The 18,306-nt window shown below is 38.4% G+C and overlaps 1 protein-coding gene across 9 annotated transcripts in view; it reads left to right on the top strand.

Annotated features, from left to right (window-relative positions):
• The window catches only part of ORC3 (origin recognition complex subunit 3), a 68,847-nt gene that overhangs the window by 4,412 nt on the left and 46,129 nt on the right, over positions 1–18,306 (top strand). For 7 of the 9 annotated variants that reach the window (XM_012444206.3, XM_012444205.3, XM_012444209.2 and 4 more), the window contains 6 exons: positions 6,826–6,923; positions 8,449–8,593; positions 11,252–11,356; positions 13,016–13,167; positions 14,247–14,380; positions 16,828–16,987. In XM_012444206.3, coding sequence (XP_012299629.2) covers positions 6,826–6,923; positions 8,449–8,593; positions 11,252–11,356; positions 13,016–13,167; positions 14,247–14,380; positions 16,828–16,987 — 794 coding nt within the window. The remainder of the gene's footprint in view (positions 1–6,825; positions 6,924–8,448; positions 8,594–11,251; positions 11,357–13,015; positions 13,168–14,246; positions 14,381–16,827; positions 16,988–18,306) is intronic. The other 2 variants (XM_064360857.1, XM_064360858.1) reach the window with 1 other exon arrangement.

The following is an 18,306-nucleotide window of genomic DNA, read 5'->3' as shown; positions in this document are numbered from 1 at the left end:
GCAAATTTCCTTTAAAGGATATGCTGCTATTCTTTAAAAGAGATTGTCTTTTTGATTACTTCTCTGCCATTGTATTTTATTTCCAACTTTAGAAATGAAAGTGAGTTTCTACTAGAGAAGCATTTTTATCCTTCATTAAGTAATCAAAACAATAAATACTGACTGGCAACCCAGATGCCTAATGATTGGGAAAATGTTGTATAGAAAACAAAATGATAGGCCAGGTGTGGTGGCTCACACCTGTAATACTAGCACTTTGGGAGGTCAAGGTGGGCAGATCACCAGAGGTTAAGAGTTCGAAACCAGCCTGGCCAACATGGCGAAACCCTGTCTCTACTAAAAATGCAAAAATTAGCCGGGCGTGGTGGTGGGTGCCTGTAATCCCAGCTACTCAGGAGGCTGAGTCAGGGGAATTACTTGAACCCAGGAGGTGGAGGTTGCAGCAGTGAGCTGAGGTTGCGCCACTGCACTCCAGCCTGGGCAAAAGAAGGAAACTCCATCTCAAAAAAAAGAGAAACAAAAGAAAATGATAATTGGAAGCATAGGAAAACCTAAGAAAGAAAATGATTATAAATTTGTATATATTTTCTAATGAAAATTGTATAAACATTATTTTTGTGTTAACATATAGTATTCATGGGGAGACTTGAATATGCTTTAACATTTTGATGTGATATTCCATTTTATGAATAAATTTGGGAAAGAAAATTAAAGCAATCATCTGTATGGAACATATAGGAACTTACGGCTTAGTGACTACGTGTGTTAAGTAGAATATGACCTTTTCTAACTTAGGGATAAATGCTGTGCACATCAATACATGTTGAGAAAAAAACCCAAGATCTTGGATCTCTTACAGTGATTCTACCTGCTAGAGCACAGGGTTATGGAGTCACCTGGACTATAAGTAAAGGAATTTGGAGTGTGATCCTGAGCCTGACCAGCTCTATGGCTTTGGCCCTGTTGTTTAACCTTTTCCTAGGTCCCTTCATCTGTAAAATGAGAAACTATACTGGCTTATCACTAAGATTTCTCCCTATTCTCATTCCATGTCTCTAAAAGCTAACATGTAGAGCTTTCTAAGACTATATAATATAAATACCACGTGAAGAAACTTGTGTTATTGTAGATTGTTACCACCTTGGCCTTGTAGTCTGTGTTCCAAAACTCCTATCTCTTGCTAGCCTGATGGAAGGGAAAAGCTGAGAATGAGTAGCCGAAGACTCTACTCTCACAACGGCTGCATATTTTTAAGTGGCTCAGATTTGCTCTCTGTTAATCTTCACTTCCTTTCCACCAGTTTGCACCCTCCATCCTCTCTCGTAAGCACAGGGGTCCCACACAGTTCTCAATCACTCTTTATTCCAACTAAAACAAATTTGTTAAATTATTGGGTTTTAATCACTCATAGACACATATGATATTAAGAAAGTGGATTTTTATCACTCAGACACATACATGCTCACACGCTCATATATCCATGCGAGTAAGAGAGGAAAGACAATTCTTTGGTTTTGTTTTTTTGTTTATTTTAGAGACTGGGTCTCAGTCTTATTACCCACACTTCAGTTCAGTGGCACAATCATAGTTCACTGCAGCCTTCAAAACCCCTGGGCTTAAATGATTCTCCCACCTCAGCCTACCAAGTACCTGGGACTGCAGGCATACACTATCACACCTGGCTAATTATTTTTTTAAATTTTTGTAAAGACAGGGGTCTCACTTTGTTGCCCAGGTTGGTCTTGAACTCCTGGACTCAAGTGATCCTCCTGCCTCAGCCCTCAAAGTGCTGGGATTACAGGTGTGAGCCATTGTGCACAGCCTGATTTGTTTCTTTGGTTTTTGGTTTTGGGGGTGTTTTTGAAGCAGAGTCTAGCTCTCTGATCTTGGTGTGATCTCAGCTCACTGCAACCCTGTCTCCCAGGTTCAAGTGATTCTTCTGCCTCAGTCTTCTGAGTAGCTGGGACTACAGGCGTGTGCTACCACGCCTGGCTAATTTTTGTATTTTTTATAGAGATGGGGTTTTGCTATGTTGGCCAGGCTGGTCTCAAACTCCTGACCTCATGATCCACCCACCTTGGCCTCCCAAAGTGCTGGGATTACAGGTGTGAGCCACCGTGCCCAGCTGTTTTTCTTTTTTTTTTTTTTTTTAAGGCAAAAACAACACAGGTTGTCTTAAAGTCCCAGTGGTTTCTTGGGATGAAGTAGGGGGAATTGACTGCAAAAAGGCAGGAGGGAACTTTCTGGAGTGATGGAAATGTTCTCTGTTGAGAGGGTGGTTATGTGAGTATATACTTGGGTCAAATTGCTAAAATGGTTTTGTTAAATTATTTGTAAATTATACCTCAATAAAATTAATAAAGATACTGTCTTCACTTTTTTCGTGTATATCCTGATATCTGTTTAGTGATCAAATTAAGAAGACTTGACTTCTTCAATCGATTCCAGTATTACTGTCAGAAAGTACTTATTCCACTTGTTCTCAATCATAGCTGCTCATTAGAATCATTTGGGGAACTTTGAAAAAGTCTTAATATTGATACAATTGTAGATGCACATATAGTTGCATGGAATACTCTTTCACCAGTAAATACCCTTCCACCTGTTATCCCCAGTGGTAGTATCTTACATAACTATAGTACAGTGTTGCAACTAAGAAACTGATATTAATGCGATCTACTGACCTTACTCAATTCCAACTTGTGGATCTTTTAAAAAATACAGGTTGAAAGTTCCTTATCCCAAAATCTTGGAACCAGAAGTGTCTTAGATGTTGGAATTTTTTTCAGATTTTGAAATATATGCATGTATGTAATGAGATAATCTTGGGAATGAGACCCAAGTCTCAAAATAAAATTTATTCATGTTTCATATACACCTTAAACATATAGCCTGAAGCTAATTTTACATAATATTTTAAAAAATTTTGTGCATGAAACAAAGTTTTGGCTGTGTTTTGAACTCGACCTGTCACTTGAGGTCAGATATGGAATTTTCCACTTGAGGCATCATGTTGGTGCTCAAAAAGTTTCAGATTTTGCAGGATTTCAGATTTTTGGATTAGAGCTGGTTAACCTGTACCAATGCCCAGACCCTAACCCAGATCAATTGAATCAGAATCTCAAGAGTGGGGCCTAAGTGCTAGAATTTTTCAAAAGCTCCTCACGGGGTTATTGAGTATTTACATTCAATATTCAGCACTGTGAAATTTCATTCCAGTGGAAAAATTATGATATGGAATTAAGCATACCCATGTACTAGTTTTGAATTGAAAAAAGAAAAAATGAACTATGCCATTGTTTGAGTAAGGAAATAAATGGATAACTTGAATATATAGAATAGGATTTTTTAAAAGTGATGACACACATACATATATTTAAAAAGGGATGGGATCTCGCTTTGTTGCCCAGGCTGGTTTTGAACTCCTGAGCTTAAGTGATCCTCCTACCTTTGCCTCCCAAAGTGCTGGGATTACAAGCATGAGCCACCATGCCTGGCCACAAATTTCTTTAATGTTGCAGATTGTTCAACTTAGTAGAAATAGGTCGGTGAAAATTTAAGACTTGTTCCCCCTTTATCATTAGGGACACATAGTGTGTAGTGACATCTGATATCATCAGCAATGTAATTACAACTAATAAAATTGTTAATATTGCTTGGGTGTTTACCATGTGCCAGACTGTTTTGTTTTATTTTTTGAGACAAGACCTCACTCTGTCACCCAGGCTGGAGTGCAGTGGCATATTCATAGTCCACTGCAGCCTTGAGTTCCTGGGCTCAAGGGATCCTCCTGCCTTAGCCTCAGCTGGGACTACAGGCTCATGTCACCTTACCTGCTAATTTTTTTTTTTAAAGGCGAAATCTCACTTTGTTGCCCAGACTGGTCTCAAATCCTGAGCTCAAGCAGTCCACCTGCCTTGGCCTCCCAAAGTGCTGGGATTACAGGCCCAGACTATTTTAATCATTTTATATGTGTTAATTTGTTTAATCACCTCAGCAAACTATGAGGAATGGATTATTGTCACCATTGAAATATATGAGGATACTTAGACATAGAACTTTCTCAGTGTTATTATGTTAGTAAATGATAGAGCTGGGATTTGAACCCAACCTGTCTGATTCCAGAGCTCATGATTTAACCATAACTTAATACTACCTCTCATTATATGAGGTCAAGTTTCTACTTAGAACTTTTTGTATTGAATTTAAGCTATAACTTATTAGGACTGGTTTATACTTTTTAGTACTAGTAAACCTTATGTGTATAATTATATAATTTAAACTTTGCTTTAGCAGTTTATTAGGCTTTTTTTTCTTTTTTTCATTATGTGGCTCTAAGACCAACAGATAGTGTTATAATATGAAAATATTTGAGGCATTGACCCTGATTGTAAGGCAGATGGAACAGGAATGAGGGAAACATATCCAGACTTGAGCACTTGCCTTCACTGGCTTCAGTTGTTGAAACAGATTGCCTGAAGAAGTAGGAAGATGCTCTACATTTTGCCCACCATCTGTCCTGACTTAAGACACTTAGGCACGTAATTAAGACTGGTAACTCTCCCTCTCTTCAGTATTCTGTGGATGACTGCATATCCAGTAAAACAACTGGGTAGGAACTGGAGAGAGACTGGCGACAGCACTGGCACTGTAGGTGATATTCACACTGAAGTATAGCACCGTGAATCGGAGCCGAGGCAGGTGGAAACCTGGCAACAGTGAGAGCTTATATTCTTCAGTGTAGTTTTAAAATTTACCTGCCTGATCTGTAAAAGACTGAGAGGAGTCATGGTAACAGGTTAAAGTATCCTACTGCTGTGTTTCCCAATTTCTAAGAGGGTTTTCATATGTATTTTGATGCAGCATTATTCTGCACATAAAAATCATGTCTTGATTCTCCACTGTCACATTATACTATGACTTTACCTGTTAATGTAAAGTGACTATTTTTGTTCTTTTTAAAGCTACCTTGTTATTCTGCTTTGTCTCTTTTTTTGTTTGTTTGTTTGTTTTGTTTTGAGATGGAGTCTCGCTCTGTCGCCCAGGCTGGGGTTCAGTGGCACAATCTCAGCTCAATTGCAACCTCGGCTTCCCGAGTAGCTGGGACTTTAGCCATGTGCCACCACACCTGGCTAATTTTTACATTTTTAGTAGAGACGGGGTTTCACCGTGTTGGCTAGGTTGAACTACTGACCTCATGATCCTCCCACCTTGGCCTCCCAAAGTGCTGGGATTGCAGGCATGTGCCACCGTGGCCAGCCTGCTTTGTCTTATAATAATAATAGTGTCATGCCTGGCTTACTTTGTCTCTTAGTAATAGTGACTTATGGCTGGGTGTGGTGGCTTACCCCTGTAATCCCAGCACTTTGGGAGGCCAGGATGGGTGGATCACTTGAAGTCAGGGGTTCAAGACCAGCCTGGCCAACATAGTGAAACCCCATCTCTGCTAAAAATACAAAAATTAGCCGGACATGGTAGCAGGCACCTGTAATTCCAGCTACTCCGGAGGGCCGAGGCAGGAGAATCACTTCAACCTGGGAGGTGGTGGTTGCAGTGAGCCAAGATCAATAATGTGCCTCTTTGCTTTCTTTTTTGTTGGCATTTAAATTTTATAACTTTGTCTGCCGTTTTACCATATGATTACCTCAATGTATTCTAAAGCTTTTGATAAAATTAAAAATCAGTAGTTGCTGAAAACTCTGAGTTAACTGTGATTAGGAGAGAAGTTCCTTAACATGAAAGTGAATTTCTATTCCAAATTATCAGTTAACATTAAAACTTGATGGTAGGGGCCGGGCGTGGTGGCTCGCACCTGTAATCCCAGCACTTTGGGAGACCAAGGCGGGGCGGGTGGATCCCGAGGTCAAGAGATCGAGACCATCCTGGTCAACATGGTGAAACCCTGTCTCTACTAAAAATACAAAAAATTAGCTGGGCACGGTGGCACATGCCTGTAATCCCAGCTACTCAGGAGGCTGAGGCAGGAGAATTGCCTGAACCCAGGAGGCGGAGGTTGCGGTAAGCCTGCACTCCAGCCTGGGTAACAAGAGTGAAACTCCATCTCAAAAAAAAAAAAAAAAAAAAAAAAAACTTGATGGTAGAATACTAGCAGCAGAAATTTAATATCATGAACACTCCAGTTGTTACAATAAAATACTTAACAGTAAACAACAAGAAATATGAGGGCAAGTAGAAAACTATAAGGAATCTAAAATATTTGATTAAAAGAAGAGACCTGTGATACTGTGGTTGGGATTTTTTAACATATTAAAGATGTTATTTTTCCCCAAATCAATCTGTAAATCTGATTTTATCTAGTCTAATGCCAATACAATTAGTTTTGAGAAGTGACAGGATTACTATAAAATTAATTTGAAGAAATGGCTTAAATATTTTTGAAAAAGAATAACAATGTTTGGGGGCAGTGGGAAGAAGACCAGGCCAGGCACGGTGGCTCACGCCTATAATCCCAGCACTTGGGGAGGCCAAGGCGGGTGGATCACTTGAGGTCAGAAGTTTGAGACCAGCCTGGCCAACATGGTGAAAACCCATCTCTACTAAAAATACAAAATTAGCCAGGCATGGGGGCAGGCACTTGTAGTCCCAGCTACTCGGGAGTCTGAGGCAGGAGAATCACTTGACCTTGGGAGGCGGAGATTGCAGTGAGCCAACATCATGCCCCTGCACTCCAGCCTGGGTGACAGAGTGAGACTCCATTTCAAAAAAAAAAAAATTGAACTTCTGTCACTTACTGTGTGACTTTGCACACAAGGTTTATAACTTACACTATGTGAAAAAGAAACTGACATTTCTTTCTGTTTTTAGAGGATTATTTTAACAAAGGGAAAAGTGAGTCTGAGGACAGTAAGCTTCGATTCGAAACTTATCAGTTGTTATGGCAGCAGATGAAATCTGAAAATGAGGTGAATACTTTTTTAAATAACTTTTCTGTAACACTGTAAGTCTCATTTTTGTTGCTTCTCATCTTCCTTTCCACCAGTTTACAAGAGAATTGATGAAATATAGGAAGTATTGGTCAAGCATAACCTGTGTATCCTTAAAAAAACAACCATAATCTAGCCTAGGTAACTTGGTGAAACCCTGTTTCTACAAAAACTACAAAAATTAACCACGCATGGTGGTGTCCACCTGTAATTCCAGCTACTTAGGAGGCTGAGGTGGGAGGATCACTTGAACCTGGGTGGTGAAGGTTGCAGTGAGCCAAGATAGTACCACTGCACTCCAGCCTGGGTGACAGAGAGAGACCCTGTCTCAAAAACAAAAATGAAAAAACGCTCATTTCTTGTGAGTGGAACAGATGTTTATGATAGCTGTTAAGGCAAGGAGCTTTCAAATGGTGACACTCAAATTATCCATTCAGGTACACACAACTATGAAATCAAGCTGTTTCTAAACTCCTTTACTTTCTCATCTTTATATTTCAGCTCTGAAAAATTTCTTCACTGTAGCAAATTAGTAGTTCTAGGGGCAACATTTTAGGCTGACAACTTATTTTCTTTGGCCAACACAGTGTTCTAGTTTTTGTTTTTAATTGCCTTTGGGAGGGTTATATACTTTCCAGTTTATTACTGCCACCTACCTCTCCTTACTGATTTACACCTAGTGGTTTTGCTCATTCATATATTCCATGTGATCCCTTCAAGGTATTTGAGTTTGTGGTTTCTCGTTTAGACCCTCTTCATTTCTTAATCTGGATTGTTGTAATATCCTCCTAACTGGCATTCCTGATACCACGGGCCAAATTAGAAAACACCCTCTTCAAGGCAAATTCAGCCCAATTCCAGGCAACCCCTCTAGCCCTGCTGCCAGATTAACCCTTCTTAACCTTGATCTAATCATGTCTTTACTTCACATCCCTTCAGTGGTGCTCCCCATAGGATAAAATCCAAACCCTTTAATGTCATATCATAAATATGAGACATTAAATCATATATATTTATATATAAAACATATATGTACGTGTGTGTGTGTGTGTGTGTGTATGTGTGTACATATATATATATATATATATACACCTTTAAAAAAATTTTTTTATTTTTTTGCTCTGTCACCCAGGCCGGAGTGCAGTGGCATGATCATAGCTTACTGCAGCCTTGACCTCCCAGACTCTTAGCTTCCTGAGTAGCTGGGACCACAGACATGCACCACCACACCCAGCTAATTTGTTTTTTTATCTGTAAAGACAAGGTCTCGCTATGTTAACCAGGCCTGAGAGGGAATTTTTTTTTTTTTTTTTTTTGTGAGAGGGAATTTTTAATGGGGGAATCCGAAGCACTAATTTCTAGAGATTTAAGGAAAAAATATTTTTTAATTAGGTTCATCTTTTGATCATTTTACGTTATTGAATTGATGATAATTTTCTTTCTAAAACCAGAAAAGACATCTGATTCTTATTTCTAATAATAATTTTTTATGTGTTCTTTGTAGCAACTACAAGAGGAATTAAATAAAAACTTGTTTGACAATCTAATTGAATTTCTGCAAAAATCTCATTCTGGATTCCAGAAGAATTCAAGAGACTTAGGCTGTCAAATAAAACTTAGAGAAATTCCAACTGCTGCTCTTGTTCTTGGTATATATGCATATGTTTGTTCATACATGCATCTCTGTGTATTTTGTGTTTAAAAAAAATTTTTTTTTATTGTTGAGAATAGTGTAGAAGGACCTGTTTTGATGAACCTGTTTTGTCACTTTTATTTATACAGTTAAGCCAACTATATTTTACATATTTTCAAAAACCAATAAAAATTGTTCATATCTTTACAGATGATCATATGTTTGTAAGTTAAAAGGAATTTATCTAGCTAATGTTCTCCCCAACTTTTGGTCAGAAGGGAAAATATATTTGTTTTACTCTTTGTACATGTATTGCAAAAGTATATGAGATTTCGTAATAAAGAAACTACCAGTGTTAGTAGATTTAGTTTTCATACTTATTTTAGTCATATCTTCAATGGAATTATTCTATGACCTTAATTTTATTTTCCTGTGCATAGTTTTCCAGTCTTAGATTGTTTCATTATATTTATATTAATACCTACAAGTCAGTGTTTGGATGGGCTGCATATAAATTGCTTTCAAATTGCAGGTTGTAAATGTCGTAGGTACTTAAATATCCATCATTAATAGCTCATCTTTACTAAATATTTGGATTCCAGGACAATGGAAAAAATTTCTTTGGAATATTAGCAAATTTCCTTCATTCCCTTTGAAAGCAAAGTTGAATTTATTTGAGTTCCAAACATGCTCTTAATTTCACTTTCAATTTATTCAAGATTTGTTACACTAGTTAGCTCTGAGATAAGAAATTAATTCTCAACTTCAATGTACCCACAAATAACCTCCAGGGATCTTATTAAAATGTAGATTTTGGCTAATGGGTCTGGGGTGAGGCCTGAAATTTTGCATTTCTAAAAGAGTACCAGCTGATGCCCATATTGCATCACACTAATAAGACTCAAGGGAATGATTTGTATGATGTTGTGGACCAGCTTTACAATGCAATATCTAAAAACTCTTCCATTTGATGAAAAACTGAGGCCCAGTGATGGCCCACTTGTACCAAGCTAATGGAAAGCATGTTTTAAAATCATGATCTGAGGAGAACATTTTTCTAGTTAAACACATTGTTGATGATCTTGTTTGCAATAGACAAGTTCATTGTTTTATAATATAAATATAATGAATATGTTATTAATAAATAGCTTATAGCCAGTCAGTGAAAGACAAGATAAACCAGCATTTTACTGAACTTCTAAATTTGTTCAGGAATGCATTATAATCATAGACCATAATGCATGCTAGGAATAGTTTTGATATTCTGCATTTTCAATATCCATTTAAAAAATAATCTTCTAGCTGGGCGTGGTGGCTCACACCTGTAATCCCAGTACTTTGGGAGGCCAAGGCGGGGGGATCACGAGGTCAAGAGATCGAGACCATCCTGGTCAACATGGTGAAACCCCGTCTCTACTTAAAAATACAAAAAATTAGCTGGGCATGGTGGCACGTGCCTGTAATCCCAGCTACTCAGGAGGCTGAGGCAGGAGAATTGCCTGAACCCAGGAGGCGGAGGTTGCGGTGAGCCGAGATCGCGCCATTGCACTCCAGCCTGGGTAACAAGGGCGAAACTCCGTCTCAAAAAAAAAAAAAAATCTTAGGCTCTGCTGGGGAAAAAAATTGGCTTATTATTGCTGGTGTGGATGATTCTGAAATTTTTCTTTTTTTTTCCCCAAGCAATGAAAGTTTTGCAGTTGCAACTCTTAAGCAGTTTGAAAGTGGCTGTTGCTGCTATCTGTGTAAGCACCAAATGACTGTCTAGAAATCACAGGTGGTTATGTTAGGGAAGCTACCAGTTAACAGAATTTTTTTCCAAAGTAATAGGAAACTTTTTACTCAAAAATTTGGTAACTGTATGCAGTACCTTGAAACTCTGATTTACAGAAATGAAAACCAGGGATTCCATAAATACCAAAAGAACCAGTAGTTTTACTTTTTTAAAATTTTTATAGAGACGGTCTCACCATGTTTGCCAGGCTGGCCTTGAACTCCTGCTTCAAGTGATCCTCCCAAAGTACTGGGCTTATGGGTGTGAGCTACTGCACCTGGCCAGTTTTAATTTCCTTAAAGAGCTTGTTATAAATTTTACAAAGCAATGAAATTACTTCTAAGATGTTTTCAAGGGTCAGCTGGGCATGGTGGCTCACACCTGTAATCCCAGCATGTTGGGAGGCTGAGGTGGGAGGATCACTTGAGGTCAGGAGTTTGAGACCAGCCTGGCCAACATGGTGAAACCCTGTCTCTACTAAAAATACAGAAGTTAGCCATGCCTGTAATTACAGCTACTCACGAGACTGAGGCAGGAGAATCACCTGAACTTGGGAGGTGAAGGATGCAGTGAGCTGAGATTGAGTTGTTGCTCTCCAGCCTGGACAACAGAGCAAGACTCCATCTCAAAAAAAAAAAAAAAGATGTTTTCAACTACACATCCCTGTAATTTGTTTGAAAGAAGAACTGTGCTAAATATCTTTCCTGACAAATATATTGTATGCCTTTGGATAGCTATTGTTAAAGGATATCTCCTCATTTATGTAGTATATTTTCTTGGTTTCCATTATTAATCATTTTTTTAAATGTTTTTACTTGTTAGTTTGCTTGATAAATAGGTTTTGTCATGGTTAAATTATTATTAGTAAAAATGGTCATGTAATATTGATGTATTATCCCACAGGTGTGAATGTCACAGATCATGATTTAACATTCAGAAGTCTAACAGAGGCCCTTCAGAATAATGTCACACCATATGTAGTCTCATTGCAAGCTAAAGATTGTCCAGGTAAAATATAAATGCCATAATAACCTTGGTGAGATGTTACAGATTTCTTTCATCCTTTTCTGTCTTTTTCAGGCTTTATCCCTTTTTATTTGTGGAAAGAACACTGTGCTGTTTTTGGCAGGGTTAGGTTTAGAGGTTCTTAGAGTAACTGTGACTGTTATAGAACTCTGCCTCCCTTTGCTGTCTTTATTCTTGACCCATTTCTGCCCTATCAGCTTAACTGCTGGTAGCAGTCCAGGTATTTTGCAAGGTGCATTCTTTGACCCACTGAAATGTTTAATAAGTAGAAAGACTTAGGACAGAAAGCTGAGAATTGGGGAATGTGGAGCTCTTGTTCAGTTTAAAAGCGAGTAGACTACATGGGCTCATGTTTCAGGCATAAATCATCTTACTGTCCCACTTTGAAAAGCCACCATGGTGAAAAATAATCTATTGACAGAGCTAATCCTGAGCATAGAAAGCCATGAAATCATAAAGAGTGTTCACACTAGTATAGTAAAAAGCTCTTTTTTTTTTTTTTTCTGAAACAGGGTCTCACTCTGTTGCCTAGGCTGAACTATATAGTAGCACGATCATAGCTCAGTACAGCCTTGAACTCCTGGCCTCAAGCAATTCTCCCACCTCTGCCTCACCATAGCTAGGACTACCAGTGCATGCCACCATGCTCCCATGCTCAGCTACATTGTTTTTTTGTTTGTTTGTTTTGTTTTTGTTTGTTTTTTTGGTAGAGATGGGTCTTGCTATGTTGTCCAGACTAGTCTTGAATTCCTGGGTTCAAACAAATCCTCCTGCCTCGGCTTCTCAAAGTGCTGGGATTACATCTTGAGCCACTATGCCTGGCCCTAATATAGTAAAATTTGTTTGGATTTAGATTGATAAAAGAGTTTTATGGGCTTATATTGCTTTCACATTTATAAACTAATTGAAATTAAATAAAAGTCCTTAAAGGCATCTTTAAAAATGGCTATATGAAGGATTTATAATCACTAAAATAATTTGTATGACACTTTTGATTTTTCTCAGGGACCTTGAAAATAGTTTATTGTTGAATGTAATTTAAATACATATTCCTAAGATTTATAGTTTGCATATCTACACGTCTGCTTTTGTGGTCTTTTTATTATAGATAATATACATAAATGGCCGGGAGTGGTGGCTCATGTCTGTAATCCCAGAACTTTGGGAGGCTGAGGCAGGTGGATCATGAGGTGAGGAGTTCGAGACCAGCCTGGCCAACGTGGTGAAACTCTGTGTCTACTAAAAAAATACAAAAATTAGCCAGGCATGGAAATGCGTGCCTGTAATCCCAGCTACTGGGGAGGCTGAGGCAGGAGAATTGCTTGAACCCAGGAGGTGGAGGTTGCAGTGAACCGAGATCCTGCCACTGTACTCCAGCCTGGGCAACAGAGAAAGACGCCATCCCAAAAAAAAAAAAAAAAGATAATATACATAAGCTTTGGTCTAGTCTTAGTCTGAATTAATGAAGCTACTAATGAGCATCAATTGTTACTTTGTTAAATGTTATATTAGCTATATTGATGGTAAGTATAAAAAAGGACATTCTACCAAAAAAAAGTAATATACTGAACAAGAAATTTCAAGAGCTTTAGTTTTCTTTTTAGAAGAGGCAGAGATAAACTTTCTTTTTATATTTCACAGATATAAAACATTTTTTGCAAAAGTTGGTCTCACAGTTGATGGACTGCTGTGTAGATATAAAATCCAAAGAGGAGGAAGGTGTTCAGGTGACCCAGAGAAAGGCACATTATTCAATGGATTCACTTTCCAGTTGGTATATGACTGTCACACAGGTAGATATAAACTGACAATTTTCTCCCAGGAAATTGATATATGATTGATGGGGCTGGGAATAATATTAGACACAGTACTGTTTTCATCTAACAAGGATATGCTTCTGCAACATTAGGTGTTAATTTAAGAGTGGCTATTTATTTTTTCTAATGCTACTCAAATTTTAAAATGTTCTTTTATTAGTATGCAGCCTAATTCCTGTTAAGTGCTTAGGTATTTATAAGGACATATTATTTGTGGGAGAATGTTCTCTAATGACAAAAACAGAGCATCAGGAATTGCTTCTGTTGCAGGTTCTGTCTCTGTGACAGTAACTGTAACTTTAATATATTATCTCTTAGGTTCTGCAATGTTTGCTTTGTCCAATTGAACCATGCTGCTAGTATCCACTGTCAACTTAGTTCAATGAAGAATAGTCGTATATTTTCTAAAATCTAATTTGTTTCATGTTTAGAGTTCTTAGGGAATCAGTGCTCTTTAAGTAAAGTATGTTTGACAAACAGATAAATAAAAAGAAGTTCCATTCTACCGTGACAGCCTGGTGAAAAAGAATAACCTAGGTTAACACTAGGTAACTGCATCATAAAACCATAGACTTAGTTTATGGTGCTGTGTAGCCAGACAGTATGGGGAAAAAAATACTGTGATTACATTTTCCAATTAACATTTTTGCTGAAATCATCATAAGCAAAGTTTCATTTTGCTTTATATAGGGACTGAACTATGTCTAATGTCTAATGCTTATCACAATACCAAAGGTTTTACATAGTTTAGTCCCTGTATAAAGCAAAATTAAATTTTCTCTTCTTCCATGTTTTTTTCTGTCATTTCCTTAGCAGAAAATATAAATATTTCATATGAGTTACAGATTTTACTGAATCTTTTTCTTCTTGGTTATTATTCCTATGTCAGACAGAGAAAGATTCTAGTAACCTGAGTTTCTATTTATTATGTGGTAGAAATAAAATAAACAATGTTACTGTGAAATTTAAAGACAGATACATCAACATGTGGCATTATAACATTGTTCGGGTAGTAAGGCTGACCTTAACTCTTTCTTTCTGCAATGGCTTAAAAGAAGAGAGACCCAAAAATGCCAAGCAAAAAGAGGACTACTTCTAGCCAATGGCAGTCTCCTCCTGTTGTGGTTATCTTGAAGGATATGGAAAGCTTTACCACAAAAGTACTGCAAGACTTCGTAATTATCAGCAGGTAGATGGTGTAATGCTTGGCTTTTATGAAAAATTCCCTTCTTAAGAAAACATTACTTTTAACTTGAAAAGTATAATCTTCATTTTAACACCAACTGGATAGAAATCAAAGTGTTCAAAATTTTTATAATCGAATGTTCAAAGACCTCCTATCAGATTTTCCATTTGCTTTTTGATCCAAGAATGAGAATCAAAGGCACATTTAGCCACTTTTAAATTAGCATGGTAAGATAGTATTAAACATGGTTTATCTTACCAAGGCTGACTGTCTCTTACTCATCCATTAAATAGTTAAACTACTCCAGGTTGAGTTGTCGTTGCTTTGTTTTGTTTTTCTCTTTTTTTTTTTGAGACAGAGTTTTGCTCTGTTGCCCAGGCTGCAGTGCAATGGTACGATCTTGGCTCACTGCAACCCCTGTCTCCTGGGTTCAAGGGATTATCCTGCCTCAGCCTCCCAGGTAGCTGGGATTACAGGTGCCCACCACCACACACAGCTAATTTTTGTATTTTTAGTAGAAATGAGGTTTCACCATGTTGGCCAGGCTGGTCTCGAACTCCTGACCTCAGGTGATCTGCCTGCCTCAGCCTCCCAAAGTGCTGGAATTACAGGCATGAGCCACCACGCCTGGCCAGGTTGAGATTTGTATTAGGTCTTATTTTCCGATAACTGTCCATCCTTAGATGCTCTGAATTGCATATAGTTTTACTAAGCAAAAGTGTCTTCTAAATAACATTATCCTGCATTTACATAACATTTATAGTGAGAAACTATTTTCATGATCACATTGGCTCTTCAGAGCAATCATGTGAGATTCAGAATTGAAATAATGAAGTCTTGTTTTAAAATCCAGTGACATGTATTTTCCATGGTGTATTTTTTGGGATAGAATTTATTTTGGCCTCTTCTATGTGTCAACTTGCTTTAATAGTTATAGCTACATTTGCCTAAAACTATGTATTGTGTTATAATTTACTAATATACTTTATTTTATTTTATTTTGGAGACAGAGTCTCGCTGTGTCCCCTAGAGTGTAGTGCAGTGGCGTGATCTTGACTCACTGAAACCTCATGCCTCAACGTCCCAAGTAGCTGGGATTGCAGGCGCCTACCACCACGCCCGACTAATTTTTGTATTTTTAGTAGAGACGAGATTTTACCATGTTGGCCAGGCTGGTCTCAAACTCCTGACCTCAGGTGATCCGCCTTCCTTGGCCTCCCAAAGTGCTGAGATTATAGGCATGAGCCACCTGATCTGGCTAATTTACTAATATACTTTAAATTCCTATTTTGATAGTGTCTTCCCCCCTCCCCCCTGCCCCATTGATTCTAAGAGTTCTAGATCCTAGGACTTTCTTTTCTTTTTTATTGTGGCAGGGTCTGGCTCTGTCACCCAGGCTGGAGTGCAGTGGCACGATCTTGGCTCACTGCAGCCTCCGCCTCATGGGCTCAAGCAGTCCTCCCTTTTCAACTCCCCAAGTGGCTAGGACTACAGGCACACACCACCACGCCTGGCTAATTTTTGTATTTTTAGTAGAGATGGGGTTTTGCCATGTTGCCCAGGCTGGTCTCGAATTCCTGGTCTCAAGTGTTCTGCCCACCTCAGTCTCCCAAAGTGCTAGGATTATAGGCATGAGCACACCCAGCCCAGATCCTAGGACTTTTCTTAATGCTAACATTGAACTGCTTATATGCTGTGAAAGTACACAGTACAAAATAATGACAGAAAAGCTGTACTTTTTTTGGAGCTTAGACTTATGACTACCTTAGCCATCAAAAGTGAGGAGAACTATAGGTAGGGCTCAAAGTTTGAGCGAGAGATTAAATTGAATACTATCTAACATCTCTTCTAACACTTAAGATTGTATAATCTTTGGCTGGGTGCGGTGGCTCATGCCAGTAATCCCAATGCTTTGGGAGGCTGAAGTGGGTGGATCACCTGAGGTCAGGAGTTTGAGACCAACCTGACCAATATGATGAAACCCTGTCTCTACAAAAATTAGCCAGGTGTGGTGGCATGCGCTTGTAGTCTAGCTACTGGGGAGGCTGACGCAGGAGAATCACTGGAACCCAGAAGGTGGAGGTTGCAGTGAGCCGATTGCACCACTGCACTACAGCCTAAGTGACAGAGTGAGACTCTGTCTCAAAAAAAAAAAAAAAAAAAAGATTGTATAATCTTCGGGAAACCTTTCTGGACCTCTCTGTTCTTTTTATAAAATGAGAAGCTCCATTAAGAGATGGTTTCAGAGCTAGAATATCTAGGAAGTAAATATTTCTCTGTTTAATAGAAGAAAGTGAAGGACCTAGGAAATTTTAGTATTTGCAATGATAATCCTTAACGGGTGTCTTATAAAGTAAGCATTAAAATAAAGTTTGTCTTAGGTGAAATATGATGTATTGAAATATATTTGCTAAATACATTTCACTTTTGTGACTTTCTTTCAAAACTAGTCAACATCTGCATGAATTTCCACTAATACTCATTTTTGGAATTGCCACATCTCCTATTATCATCCATCGATTGCTTCCTCATGCAGTATCATCTCTGTTGTGCATAGAACTGTTCCAGTCTTTGCCTTGCAAGGAGCACCTGACTACAGTACTCGATAAGGTAAAAAGAATAAGTTTTACCAGTGAATAGGATGAAAAGAAAACTGCCAATTATAGATTGTTAAGATAACTGTTAATGATAAGTCTCTACAACTCTCTGAGTACTATATTCAACATCTTCCCTCACATACTTAATATTTTTACTTAATAATTTTTGTAGTGTTTTATAGTTTTACAGTGATTTTATATAATTTTACCTCCAGATAAAATATAAGCTTTATGAAAAGAGTGATCATATCTATCTATATACTTATCTGTTTATATTTTTACTCAGTAAAAAATTATAGGTTTTTATTTTATTTTATTTTATTTTTTTTTTGAGACGGAGTTTCGCTCTTGTTACCCAGGCTGGAGTGCAATGGCGCGATCTCGGCTCACCGCAAACTCCGCCTCCTGGGTTCAGGCAATTCTCCTGCCTCAGCTTCCTGAGTAGCTGGGATTACAGGCACGCACCACCATGCCCAGCTAATTTTTGTATTTTTAGTAGAGATGGGGTTTCACCATGTTAACCAGGATGGTCTTGATCTCTTGACCTCATGATCCCCCCGCCTTGGCTTCCCAAAATGCTGGGATTACAGACGTGAGCCACCGTGCCCGGAAAAATTATAGGTTTTTAAAATAAACTTTTACAGAATTTGTAGACTTCCTAGTAACAATATATTTTTACTTTGACATTTTGTTTTTTTTAATTTTTATTTTTTTGAGAAGGAGTCTAGCTCTGTCACCTAGGCTGGAGTGCTGTGGGATGATCCTGGCCCACTGCAACCTCTGCCTCCCGGGTTCAAGTGATTCTCCTACCTCAGCTTCTCAAGTAGTTGGGATTACATGTGGTGCGCCACCACGCCTGGCTAATTTGTACTTTTAGTAGACACAGGGTACCAACCATATTGGCCAGGCTGGTCTGGAACTCCTGATCTCAAGTGGTTACCCGCCTTGGCCTCCCAAAGTCCTGGGATTATAGACATGAGCCACCACACCCAGCCTGACTCTTACATTTTGTGTAAAATGATTTGAAGTTATTAGTGGGCTGTGTCCTAACTGATTTGTCATACTGCCCTTGACAACAAATAAATACTAACATGTTCCTAGACCTTAGCAACTAAAGTTAATTAACTATATTTCTACATAAATGCAAGTATGATTCTTTAATATTGACTGCATTAGTCTGTTCTCATGCTGCTGATAAGGACATACCTGAGACTGGGCAATTTACAAAAGAAGACGTTTAATGGACTCATAGTTCCACTTGGCTGGGGAGGCCTCTCACAATCATGGTGGAAGGCAAGGAGGAACAAGTCACATCTTACATGGATGGCAGCA

Source organism: Aotus nancymaae, unplaced genomic scaffold (genome assembly GCF_030222135.1).
Source record: "Aotus nancymaae isolate 86718 unplaced genomic scaffold, 86718_ANA_hifiasm-v0.15.2.pri h1tg000040l, whole genome shotgun sequence".
NCBI lineage: Eukaryota > Metazoa > Chordata > Mammalia > Primates > Aotidae > Aotus > Aotus nancymaae.
Note: the sequence above shows the minus strand (reverse complement) of the source record. Positions and strands in the feature narration are given on the sequence as shown.